This window comes from Mytilus trossulus, chromosome 2 (genome assembly GCF_036588685.1).
Source record: "Mytilus trossulus isolate FHL-02 chromosome 2, PNRI_Mtr1.1.1.hap1, whole genome shotgun sequence".
Taxonomy (NCBI): Eukaryota; Metazoa; Mollusca; class Bivalvia; order Mytilida; family Mytilidae; genus Mytilus; species Mytilus trossulus.
In genome coordinates, this window is record NC_086374.1 from 10,704,555 (window position 1) to 10,718,376 (window position 13,822).

At 32.2% G+C, this 13,822-nt stretch overlaps 1 protein-coding gene across 1 annotated transcript; it reads right to left on the reverse strand.

Moving 5' to 3' along the window:
- Positions 1 to 1,244: 1,244 nt before the first annotated feature.
- LOC134706463 (uncharacterized) lies at positions 1,245 to 9,982 on the reverse strand. Its single transcript, XM_063565426.1, has 6 exons — positions 9,552 to 9,982; positions 6,895 to 7,063; positions 4,158 to 4,873; positions 3,410 to 3,580; positions 2,178 to 2,284; positions 1,245 to 1,582 (listed from the first exon to the last, which is right to left on the reverse strand). Exons 1-6 carry the CDS (start codon positions 9,691 to 9,693, stop codon positions 1,382 to 1,384), a joined length of 1,506 nt encoding a protein of 501 aa, XP_063421496.1. The 5' UTR covers positions 9,694 to 9,982; the 3' UTR covers positions 1,245 to 1,381.
- Positions 9,983 to 13,822: the final 3,840 nt, after the last annotated feature.

Sequence of the window (13,822 nt, forward strand, 5' to 3'; positions counted from 1 at the left end):
ACGTTTTACCTCACTTAGATTATTGTTGTTCAATATGGGGTAACTGTAATAACTATCTATTAGATAGTTTACTTAAATAGATAGTTTACTTAAATAGATAGTTTACTTAAACTGCAAAAAAGGGCAGCAAGAATAATTTTAGACGAACATGATTACACTAAACCTTCAAAATAATTATTTCACGAATGTAACATTGTGCCAATCACACAAAGAATACTATATTACAAATCATTACTAATGTATAAGGCAAAACATGGCTTAGATCCAGAATATGTGTCCAGTCTTATTGTATCAGCTTCTGCAAACCAAAAATATAATACCAGATTTTCATCCTCAAATAATTTTATTATTCCAAAACCAAATACACAGTTGTATAAGTCTAGTTTCTCGTACACTGGACCAAAAGTGTGGAATGCTCTTCCTGATTCAATAAAGAAATCAAATACAGTATCCGAATTTAAACATAAATACAAATCTATGTACTTTTAACATGTATACCATCATATTTGTACTGTAATGCCATATCATAATTGTTTATTGTATTTTAAATTGTATATAATCTTTATTTATCATTATTATTGATGCATTGTTTATTTTTAATGTAATTATTATTGTATTAAGAGAGCCTTATTGAAAATTGGTGTAATCCAAATAAGCTACTATCTCTAAATAAAGATATTATTATTATTATTATTATCATAAATGAAGTTGGATTCCTGTTTTCGCTAGCCGTAATAACGTGAAAAGAACACGCATTTCTTTACATAAGTGCTGACTACGCGTCAGAAAAAAGGGGTCAACATTTAACACTAAACAATTGTCTCATTTCTACATCAATGTAAATGTCATTTAACAAAATCTACAAAACATTTTAAAAGAGAAATCCACCATTTCGATTTATCTTAAAACATTTAAGGAAAAAACAAACACGACAGACAGCCACCAACGACAAACGTCTAGCCTCAAGCTTTTGAACTTAGACATGCACATATATAGAATATGGCGGTGCCAAACAAGTCTTTTAAAAGTATTTCACCGATAAACACCCAATGATACAAAAAACATTTTCTTTTCATTATAACTGGTAAAACTACACATACATTAAAATTGTGACCATTTGGACTTCTGCGTCAGTGATATTTTTAAAAAAACTTGAAATTGCTTAAGTCTGGGTGAACTATACATTATCATTTCTTGTCAAAGACAACTAAAATTAATTGCTGCAACACTAAAAACATCGATCATTAAAATTTGTTTCTTTTATTCCATAAAATATTAACAATGAATACAACAATATATACAAATCACGATGAAATAACAATGATGAATGGATGAATACAAGACTCAATTATAACGTTGTCCTTCAATTCGTGCCGACAGTTTATTTTGGTTTATGAACTGCTGCGTCGTTCCAGTAATTCCAGATTTGTTTAGCAATATTTTGACCTGTACTTGGGAGATCCATAATTTTCAATTCGGATTTCGAATGAAATCTTAAAGGCTGGCCTTTGATTTTTGCAGTGACGAACAATTTGCTGAAGGCAAAAGTCTCAGGATTCAAAGATTTCTGATCGAGCTCAACCTGAAAGAAAACACAATGATAAAATTAAAACAGGGAAACAAAAAACAAATTATTAAGCAGCAAGACTCAGAGATGATCTACGGAAAACACAAGTTTATGACCCATTACTTTTTATTATAATATTAATTTCAAACTGTTAATATTATCTTTACTGATTCATTTAGAAATTGCTTACATATGTAGAACAGCCAACCAACGATTCACAAAAATGTTTTACCATATTGTGTTTATCTGAACCAGTAAATCAAATTAGATACATGTAAAGTTAATGATGATTCGGTCTTAAACAAAGAATTGTGGAAAAGTAAAGTAATATAGCTTTACAATTTAACAATGCCTTAATTGAATTGTTGTGCAATTGATTTTTCATTGCAACCAACTCTATAGAGTTTTGTACACAAACGCACCCTCCCGAAGGCTCTATAAAATTTTGTACACAAACGCACCCTCCCGAAGGCTCTATAGTTTTTTGCACACAAACGCACCCTTCCGACGTGCGTATCATGCTGCGGAACCCATGATAAAAAATGTTATCTTGACTACAAAATAAACCTAGCTACCCATACTTTCCATATCGTTAATACATTCAAATTACCTTTGTCAGCATTTTTCTGTCAGATATCACTGTAGCTTCTATCTGTTCAAGTTCTTCTAGTTTCAAATTTATCTGATTTATTTTGTCCACAATAACATCACCACATTCTGCAAAAAATGGACAAAAAACAATTTGATAAATATATAGTATACAAAAGAAGATGTGGTATGATTGCCAATGAGACAAAAATGACACAGACATTAACAACTATAGGTCACCGTACGGCCTTTAACAATGAGCAAAGCCCATACCGCATAGTCAGCTATAAAAGGCCCAAATAAGACAATGTAAAAAAATTCAAACTAGAAAACTAACGGCCTTATTTATGTAAAAAAAATTAACGAAAAACAAATATGTAACACATAAACAAACGACAACCACTGAATTTATAGGCTCCTGACTTAGGACAGGCACATACATAAATAATGTGGCGTGGTTAAACATATTAGCGGGATCCCTTACCTCCCCCTACCCTGGGACAGTGGTATAACAGTACAACATAAGAACGAACTAAAAAATCAGTTGTAAAAGGCTTAACTCATCAGATGTACAAAAATACAAGTGGACGCGGCCGGGTTCTTATACATACCGACACAAAAAGACACAACGAACAGATCTGAGAGTATTCGCAGTTATCTGACAGCTAGTTCAAAGCCACTAACAACTAAAAAATAAATCATGCATCTAAGACTAAACTATCAATCCGTACACATCCAACATCCAATGGATTTAGTATAAAGACGTCATAAACAGCCGGAGAAAAAAAACATGACTTTGTGCTCAATAGACATTTATTTAGATACAAAACAAATTAAACGAAACTGCATGTTCAGATTAGATATAAAAAAAAATCAAATTAATATAGATAAATGAAAGTAAACATCACTAAACAAATTCTTTGTATTGAATAAAGTCAGTAAAAGGTGACAAAAGAAGGTACCAGTTACCAATAATAATTAGAACAAGTTTGTGGAAGGACACACAGTATCATGACAATTATTTGATTAAAAAAAGATAAAATAATTCAATTTAAAACGGATAAGGAAGGAGTTGCTTCGTCAAATTGAACATATCTTAGGAACGAATCGTGTTAAAGATCACAAAACTATCAAAATCAGCACTTTTAAGATGGTAAGACTATCAAAATTAGAACTGTTAAAAGCCACTTAATATGCAGCTTCATAGTTAAATCCACTGCCTATCACTACACAAGTTATTGTAATAATATCTACCTTGTTGGATAACGTCTCCATCAGTGATGTTGCTAGTTTGTGGACATGACTGACATCTTGTTCTATATTCAGCGCAGACAGTAGAATTTTTCGACATAACATCACATTGTACTTCATGTAATGGATCAGAAATAATTTGAGCTTGACGCTTTTTCCTTCCAAACATGTTTGCTGAAAAAAGATGTCAGATATTTTAGAGTTGTGTTTCTTTGTATACATTGTTATACTGTAAACACCAGCCTGCATATTACAATGCATTTGTTAAGAGACGGTATATCATAGTGTAAATGAAAGTAAATATCAGCTGTTTTAGACTTAAGGGCATACAAAATAGATTCAAGGGAAGTAAAATATATTTGCTACACTGTAGGTGGTGGCTCATTGTAAGTCAAATAAGTTGAGGCTGATATTTTTCAATTTTATATTTTGTAAAGCTGAATCATTTGTTAAAAGTGCTGTGTTGATGCTCTGTAAACAAAGATGTCTTAAGACCTTTGTAAAATGTCGAATATTGCTGCGGGAGAGCGAGAAAAGGGTACAGAGAACTCAACAATAAAATAAAAAGTCAATTATCACTATCCATTTTCTCTCCCTTCATGTTAATACAATGAACGAATAGCATAGATATAATTTTGACTTAATTTAAAGGAATCATACATAAATAACAATATTTTGGACGATTTCATGTTAAAATATAAAACTTAAATTGAGAATTGGATTTGCCATTGCATCTCTTTGTCATACTTACATAACATATTGTTGAGTGACTGCCCAAAGTTCTGTCTCCATTGGCCAAAACCTTGGTGAAAATTCTGCATCATATTGTTAACACCTTTTTTGACTCCTATATTTACGTTGGGTCCGATATGAGAAACCATTCTATTCACGTTAGGACCTATTTGACTAAGTGACTGATGCATTTGCATATGAGGACCTTGTTGCATCATGTGCATTCTGTGTCCACCATTTGACCACATTTGATTTCCATTTTGTGATACCATCTGATTGACGTTCGGTCCAATCTGAGACAACGTATGGTCCATGCCCGTCATAGACTGGTGGATATCACTACCAACTCCATCAAACATATGCTGAAGTTCATACTGCATACCACCAAGTTCAGTATTCAGTTCATTGAGCATTTTTTCTACTCCTTCATTCACTACACGTGAAGTGTTCATATCACCAACCACACTGTGCATCTGATTCACAAACATGCCGGCACTGCCACCAAAGTCGTTCGCAACACTTCGTAAATGTACATGTATAGTATCTCCCATACTTTTTATAGATGTTGCAAACGCTCCTTCCGGATTCATGACAGTTGTACAAGCCTTCGACTGTCCCCACATTACGGTACAAATAGTTGTGATCGGTCGTCCACGGTCATTTACAGAATTGGACACAGACACACCACCGCTATTTGGTGCTGATATTTGAATGGAACCGTTGCACTCTTTATACCTAAAATTTTGAACAAATGCAATAAATTCTTTAGTTCATGTGTCAATTTGGTGTGTGTGTGGCTAAGTTATTTTTAGTTGACTCCATTGAAGGGCGAGATAATCTTAGTTTCATTAAACATATAGTGGTATACTTATTTTTTTGTAAGTTCAAAGAGACAAAAATTGAATAAGTTGTGACGTCTTTCCTTCACATATAGAGCAACACTTACAATCGGTGTACAGAGCATGACAGTTGTGTAGATGAAGCCATGAAAACAATGTGTGATAAAACAATAAAAGTAGAATTTTGGTCGAGGACCCTTTCATAACATTAACGCTACCAATTTCTCAAATCCAAAACATTTGAAAATCCCAAACTTATAAAAAAAAAAAGAATTGAAGAGCTTATACACTAAACAGGACAGCAATAAAGCTAAAGCGGATATGGAATCAAAGCTTTGCAAAGAAGATATATTTCTTGATATAAATATTTTCCAAAATGATCAGTTATTTAATTCCATGCACAGTATGACATATATGAACGGGCTGTTAATCAAAATACATAACATGCGACAGAACCTCTGGATAGTGTTTTTTTTGGTACATAAATAAGGCCGTTAGTGTTCTGGATTGAACTGTTTTGCAGTCATTTCGGGGCCTTTTATAGCTGACTATGCATGCGGTATGGGCTTTGCTCATTGTTGAAGGCCGTACGGTGACCTACAGTTGTTTATTTGTGTGTCATTCTGGTCTCTTGTGGAGAGTTGTCTCATTTGCAATCATACCATATCTTCATTTTTTTATATAGTATAACTGCATAACAAATGCGGTAACATCATGAACATGTTTACCAATATTTAAAGTGGGACTAAAATTGACATTTGTGGTATGAACAAGTGTCTTGTCTGTATTCTCTATGTTTATGTCTATGGACCAATGACCTCATGCTAAATGGCTCTAGGTTGAGGCGGATCCAGAGGGTGGTCCTTTCCCTGGGTTGGCAAAAATGGTGCATATTATATTATGTACACAAATGGTGCACCATGTAACATTTTGATGTACATTTTTTTTGTACATTGTAATATCCTAATAAGTTTATAAATTTGTCTATCAAGTTGTCGTTATTTACCTTAAGGCGTAATACATGTACCTTGAGATGTATGTTCATACAATAAAGTTTGAGTAATCATAGTTTAAAGTTCGAAAATAATTTTGATATATATCCAAAATATATTGCAGTTGCTTTTTTTTCATTCTTCAGTTGCTTGGTTACTTTTCTACTGATCAATAACTCAAGAAAATAACATTATAATATTATTCAGTTAGTGGCAAGAAAAAAACGTACTGGGTATTTGTCAAAAATTATGTAACTCTAATACTGTTTTTTTGTGAAGTAAAAAAAACCTATATATTAAACCATCTCACTGTAAAGAATCTCGACACAACCGCTTGTCGAAACACAGATTAATTTGAGTGTTCACAAATTAGGATTTTTAAAGGTTTCTTTTTAATAAAGCGATTCACAGTTCGTAATTATTTTATTTAAATTTCGTTTATCTCAATTTTTAAAGTTTTAATTTATATGGCAACTATCCTTGACAGTTTAACGTTTTTACTGTGATGTCAGAATTAAAATATATTTAATTCTTTACGTCTTATAAACATTCTTAGATTCTATACACCTCAGTGGCCTTATACCAATTGTCCCCAAAAAAATCGAAGATTTTCCAATTTCTCTACTTTTTACCCTCACTCTTTCATGAAACACCACAAATCAGCTCTTTTTGAAGTACATTCGACTCATGATGAACCTAGCATTGATCAATAATGGTGAAATAACAGAGACATACATGTATATAGACACAAACGACATCGGTCTTGTGAAGCAATCAATAAGTCAAATAACTTAACATTAAAGTACAACAAAATGAAACGTTTCCTCGCCAATTAGAAACCAATGAGACAGCCGTTAAAAATCTTCTGAAGAAAACAGTCAAATCTTATACAATCAATCTTATTTAAAATCCACACAGAACTGACCTATTTTGACATTTCATATCAACACATTGTACACAATCATAGTATTTTTGATCTACTTTCTGCTGACAATCGTTTACTTCCGGTTCAATAGATTTCATCACAGCGTGCGCCGTTGAAAGTTCATCTCCAACAATCTTCAGCAAAGCTTTCCTTGTTTCTCGATTCAAGGCTGTAAAATAAAACATACGCAAAAGTGAAAAACAGGTCTCACATTTTTTTCTCTATTTTAAATTAATGTAAATATTAAAAATACTTGTGTTTTCCTAAATGAATTCAGGTAGACCGTAACCAGACTTGGTATTTTATTTGTTTTTACATAAATAGAGTTGGGCGTATACAGATTGATACTTTTGTATGGGAGAATATGATTTAATGAGATGAAAACGGCTGTGGAAGAATGGCGAACTCTACCAAAAGAACATACGATCGAATAATTCGGAATAAAACTGACAACGTCAAGGAAAAAATAACTACCGAAAAACGACAAAAAGACAAACGGCAGTTCCAGTATACAAAACACACTATAGAAAACTAAAGATATTACAAAACTTGGATTATCTCGGGTGCTCCGGAAAAGTGAATATATCCTGCTCCATATGTGACGTCCGTTGTGCTACTGCTATAAAATATGTGTAAACGATATATCAAGTGAATATCTTTATACGGGATGTGTTTTTATGGTTTGTTGAAGGACACACGTTTCCTTTAATTGCTTTAATCCACTTCACTTGAACGTTGGTGGATAGTTTTCTCAGTGGAAATCATCATGAATCATACAACACCCCCTTGATTTTACAGTGAACAAGCATTTTGATGTTATTCTTTTATTTGGTGCTCCGTACCAATCCATTGAGTTGAGCCAGTTGTAACTGTTTTTTACTTTTTTTTCTCGTGCTGCTGTCCGAGGTTAATGAAGAATATACCGCTCACAAACATGTTCAACCCTGGTACATTCTTTATCTGCCTGTTTCAAGTAAGAGTCTTTAAAAAATGAGCTTATTTGAGATGCAAAGACAAAAAAATATAAATATAAAGAAAGAGAACTGTTGGGTTTAAGTCATATTTGAGCTCTGGAATTCCAATTACTTATCTAGTGCAACACATAGGTTTGCAATATTTAATGTGACATGCCTCCACAAACACAACATATATTTACTCTCTTGTTAAGAATTCGTCTTCACATGTCAAACGATTAACCACTTAATACAAAATACTTGTTTGTAAACACCTTGACAAGTGATAAACAATTTTACCTCTTATTTGTGATAGTTTCTAGTCTAAAGTGTCCACATGTTTTCTATGATTAACGCGTTCATCTGTATTTATATAAAACAATACGACGTAATTCCTAATGATGGTGGGTAAACTATAAGATTTTTAACCATTCTGCGGTTAATTCAGTGAAACATGTCAATTCCCACACTTAATAGACTTTCATAATTTTAAGATTCAAGAAACTTTAAACTTAAATTCCGATATGCCTCCATAACAGTAAAAACATAAACAGATAATTGCTTTCAACGTTGGTGGATAGTCGATAGTTGTTTCATTGGCAATCATACCACATATCTTTGTGTAAGTGAAAGAAACATATCTATTAAATTGAACAGAAAAGTTATTAATACCAGATCATCAGTTTGACATTGACACTTGTCTCTTTTTTAAAACAATCTGTAACTGCTTATCTTAATCGAAAGCCTGGTGTTTGCATGTTTTTTTTTAAATAAAAGGACAGCCTTAATAAGATTATAACACAATGTTGACTGCTGAATTTGGGACATTTTTACCTATTATGCCTGTTTGTTTTGTTCACGCATCTTTGTCAATATGATGGAATTTGACGCGACTGTCATACATGTGAGAGGTTTAGCTACCAATAAACCAGTTTCCATCTACATAATGTACTTTAAATTTTCTACATTATGAAAATACATGTACCAAATCACGAATATGAACAGTTGTTATCCTTTCGTTTGATGTGTTTGAGCTTCTGAATTTGCCATTTGAATTTTCCCCAGAGTTAATTTTTTTGTGATTTTTCTTTTTAGAGAGTAAATTATTGAACATTATAATTTTACAAATTATTGAAAGCTGACATGATAACAAGCAATATCATTCGGTTTTCAATGAATTGGTTTGTTATCCGTGTAAATTGCATTTATAGATAGATAATATACCGAAAATATCATTCTAGTGGACTGAATGTCATCAATGGTGAGTGTCCTGGTGTGCGTGAAGGGGTGTTTTATCATCTTACTTGTTTAATTTTTATAAAATGACCATAACAGATGAACGAAAAAGCTAAGGATTATTGCTATTTTCAAAACAATATTTTAATAAAGCACTTGTAAACGTTTTTATTTATGTTGATTTAAGAAGGGTAATTGAATGATTAAAAAAACTATGGATGAAAATATATATTTCTAGTATATGAAGATATACAATGAGCTCAATACTTATCTGTACGTGGTGGTAATTTATTTGAATTTGTTGATGGACTTAAATATCTTGGACATATGATTTTAAATGATGATTGTGACATAAAGAGACACTATATGCAAGAAAGTTTATACATGGACCGTTTGAGAGTCTGACATAAAGATTATCTTATTTTATCGTACAGCTAGTAACTATTGCCCCAAACTAAAACTACTTACTTTGTAAATTAGTTGCGTCTAGTTCCTTCAAGGGCGATTTCACAGAAGCTTTTTTCAAGTTTGGTGGTGTTGTAGGTAATCCAGAAACTAAAGCAAATGGTAAAACTAAAGTCAAACATACAACATACATTGTAACCTCCATATCTCTATAATGATTATATAACTTCCCGTCAAGGGATAAAACATATATTTATGTCGATTGTCAATGTCACTTGTTTATTACTAATACATTTATTTACCTGTTTGTACGATGTGATACGGACACCTGTAATTAATTCAAGAATGGCGATTTTTACTAGTACAGAAATTAGTTGACTAAACTGTACTTGCTATATGTAATTATATGCAATGTCCTTATTGAGAAGATGGATTAGTTCTCGTATAAAAACATCTACAGAATGTGGTATCGCCTTTCCGTAAACATGTGAATTGTGTTCCTGTAAAAAAGCATGTCAGTCATGATGTCTGTTATATTGACAAGCGTGCATCGTACCACCTACGTTGGATGACCCGTTATAATAGAAGAATCTGCATTATAAGTTTTTCGCTGTGACAAAGGCCATATGTTGTAAACTATTGCAGTGATAATGACCATACAAAAGTTTAAGTCAGAAACAAATGTTCGAGTGACAACTTTTCAAAACGACACAAAGGTTGAAACAACTTTCATGCGACTAAAGAACACACGGCTATATATGTTCTATTGGTATTGCCCGATTGTTCATTCGATTCAATGGTTATTATAGTACTTTAAGTATTGCCCGATTGTCCGTACTGTTCAAAGCTTATTATTGTCCGTACTGTTCAAAGCTTATTATTGTCCGTACTGTTCAAAGCTTATAATATGTACTATGAGTAATGTCCTATTGTCGTTTCGTTGAAATTGGGTAGTGCTGTTTTCACACTCAAACCAACGTACCTGCTATAATCTTAAATGTCTAGTTGATGTATATATTTGTTTACTTTAGAAGGCCAGCATTTCCTACGACGCGATGCCCAATCTAATTTGCCTTTTAGTCGTATGCATGACAGTTTTTGCTTAATGTGACAAAAGGTGAGTTCTCGGTCGCCCCACAAAGAAGTTTGTTCTATAAAAAAGGAGTTATGCTATTATTGCCAATTATAAAACTCTTTACAAGAGACCACAATTACTCAGATATTAACAGCTTACTAACTATAACAGTGAACAAAGCTCATACCACATAGTCCGCTATGAAATGTCTTGAAATCTAAAATGTAAAACAAATGAAGCTCTTTTTCCACATCAAGGAAATATTTGGTTGCGACAGTTTTTTGAAATTGTGTTCCCCAAATACCACTGTCATAATATAATTACGTTAAAATTCGGTTCAACTATCGAAATGTAAAGTTTTCGATTATCTCTAAGCTATAATTTTCACGGAAACAAATTTGCCGAATTGAGCACCATGCGTTCTAACTGAAAAAAATAATATAACAAAAATATCGAACTCGAGGAAAATTCAAAACGGAAAGTCCGTAGTCCAATGGCAAAACCAATAGCGCAAACACATTAAGGGCATACGATACAGTTTTGATCCTGTATTTACAAGTTCATGAAAATTTGCATATAGTCTATTTTTTACCTGATTAAATCAAATATGTTATAAAAAATATACCTTCATGTGCTACTTTTTTAGTAAAATGAGGTCGAACTTTTGTATATATTTGCTCAAAATTCAGATTTGTGGCCGTAATTTCTTTTTTGAAAGAAAAACTTTTTTGTTATAAAAGATAAACACAAATTGTTTTTTGTCAAACAATCGGTAATTTGTTTATTTTATAAATATTCTAAAAAGGTATGCAATTTTTATTCAGAAATAACTCATATTTATCAAATGTTCATTAATTGAGGAAAAAACGTAATTTTTTACTGCATGTTTATCAAAATTAAAAAAAAATCCTCTATTTTAATACAGTTTTATAAAATTTGGGTCACATAATCTCCCTGCAAAATGAAACAAAATGCCGTTTTGAAAAATAGGGGTCCATGAACTCGTTTTCAAATTAAATCAGTTTGAATGATAAAAATCAGTCGAAAAATGCATCTTTTCCCGATATGTAACAGTTTGACGTCGCGAAAATAACAAATTACGTTAGCAACGTCATTACCTTCACTGTAACTGTATCGTATGCCCTTAAACGAAAGGAAAAGAACTGCCATATTCTTGACTTGATATAGGCATTTTCTTATGATGAAAATGGAGAATTAAACCTGGTTTTTTAAAAAGCTAGCTATGATATTTCTCACTTGTATGACAGGCGCATATATTCACAAATTCAACGATGTGCGAACAAAACAAAAAGACATAATATGTAAAAATATCAAGAATAGGGATAACGCAGTCAACATAGTGTTATGATTTAAATCATTATAAAACAAATATGTAACAAAGAAAAACAAAAAGACATCGAAACAAAACACGTAAACAAAAATGACAGACAAAAATACAATAATTTACCATGATAGCACAATAACACAATGACGGGATGTTTAAGTACAGAACCACGTAAAATGGATATCACCAAAAGTAGACTAAACAGTAAAAGTAATTTTCAAAAAGACAAATAAAAGAATACAATAACACATCATTAAGATGACAAAAAACAACATCAGTATCCAGAATCTATACTCCAACCCCTCCGTGTATTATTTGTGAAGTTTATACGAAATATTTATCTACAAGGTCTTTGTACCTTCCGATGACTTTTTTTTGAAAATAGATGATCGGTCTTTTACAAACCCTAGTTCACCAGCTTTCAACCCAGACACTTGTGTGACGTTTTGCAAATTCTGTCTAGCAGCTGCAAGCTCCTGACTGCCGAATAAGTTGGGAAATATATATTCCACATGCAGGTGAAGTTTTGTTTTTAGGTGAAGTGTTAACCAAACCAGAGGTTAAGATATTTGTACGAATCTGCAAGATAAATGCCGTGATTTCCACAGGAGAACACTGATCGCTACACACAATCAATCCTAAAATTTATTATTTTGGTTTATAATCAACACTTGTCTTCAATACTTGGTCATTGTAATTGTGAGTTTTATAAAAGTCCGATGAATGTGCTCAAACAAAATGACAGATATACTATTTAACAAGATATTTAATTTGTATATCTACATATCTACAAGGACAGTTCTTACACCGGATATAACATGTGGTGTTACAATGTCACTTTCATGTGTTGAAAAGTATGTTAATCAGACTTTTGATTTATTACTTTGAACTTTATTTAAGTTCATACTTCTCTTAAAACATAACACATGTTCATTTAATATAATTAATGAAGAGATCTGTGATTCGTGTGTCTCTTATAGTCTTACAGTTCAAATACATTAATATGATTTTCAACTCTAAAGTAGTATTATACAAACTGCAGTTTGATTCCAAATGTTTATTCATTTTGCGCTGGCAATACCAAGAACACACTGTTATTTGCAAGTCATATTAACGACATTACAATCGGTTTTAGATTTCATTTACCTCACAGCGAATTTCTTCGATTTTTTTTTACTTACAAATATTCAAACTATAAAAGGATGTTGTATAATAGCTTACTATTTTACTTCTCTGAGGAGAGCCAAAGTGGTTTATTTGAAATATTGATTTATGCTGCCCGAGGTTTTCGGACAAAACAAACAAAACACCAGATGAAAGACAAGTGAAACATATAATATATTAAAATAATATAAGAACATAAGAAAATAGAGAACAATAAATTTTTTTTAACAAAACAAAAGATTAAAACTGTCATCTATGACAATCACTGTGTATTTATGGTATAATGATCTAAGATTTTCGTAAAGGTATATGTCAACATAAAATTGTCTAGAATATTTGTTTGCTTAATAGAAGTGATTGTTATGCTTTCTTTCTATAATATATTCTTTCACCACTGTCCTAGTCTAGGCTTCAGCGATCTCGGATACATTCAACTCGAACTAATAATGTATGTACCTGTCTCAGCTGAGTCCTGTAATGTCTTTGGTTGCCATTGGTCCTCAGTGCTCTTCAACTTCGTACTTTGTTTGGCCTTTTAACGTTTTAGGATTCGAGCGTCACTGATGAGTCTTTTGTATTGTTCGAATAAAACTTTTTAAAACTACTTCAAATTATCCACTTTTATAACACTAAATTCGTTCCTATTAACGTCTGTAATAATGGACGTCACTGCCAAAGAATAAATTTAAAAGGACCCTACAAATAATGCCATTGCGGCGGCCCCAAGGAGCCTATTCGTAACGAAATCTG

What these genes read in the sequence shown, in the direction of transcription:
- LOC134706463 (XM_063565426.1), bottom strand. Translation starts at nt 9,693, where the DNA reads ATGGAGGTTACAATGTATGTTGTATGTTTGACTTTAGTTTTACCATTT. An exon ending in GTCACTCAACAATATGTTAT is followed by an intron (nt 3,581 to 4,157) that starts GTAAGTATGACA and finishes ATCTTTTTTCAG; the next exon opens with CAAACATGTTTGGAAGGAAA. An exon ending in ACAGAAAAATGCTGACAAAG is followed by an intron (nt 1,583 to 2,177) that starts GTAATTTGAATG and finishes GTTTTCTTTCAG; the next exon opens with GTTGAGCTCGATCAGAAATC.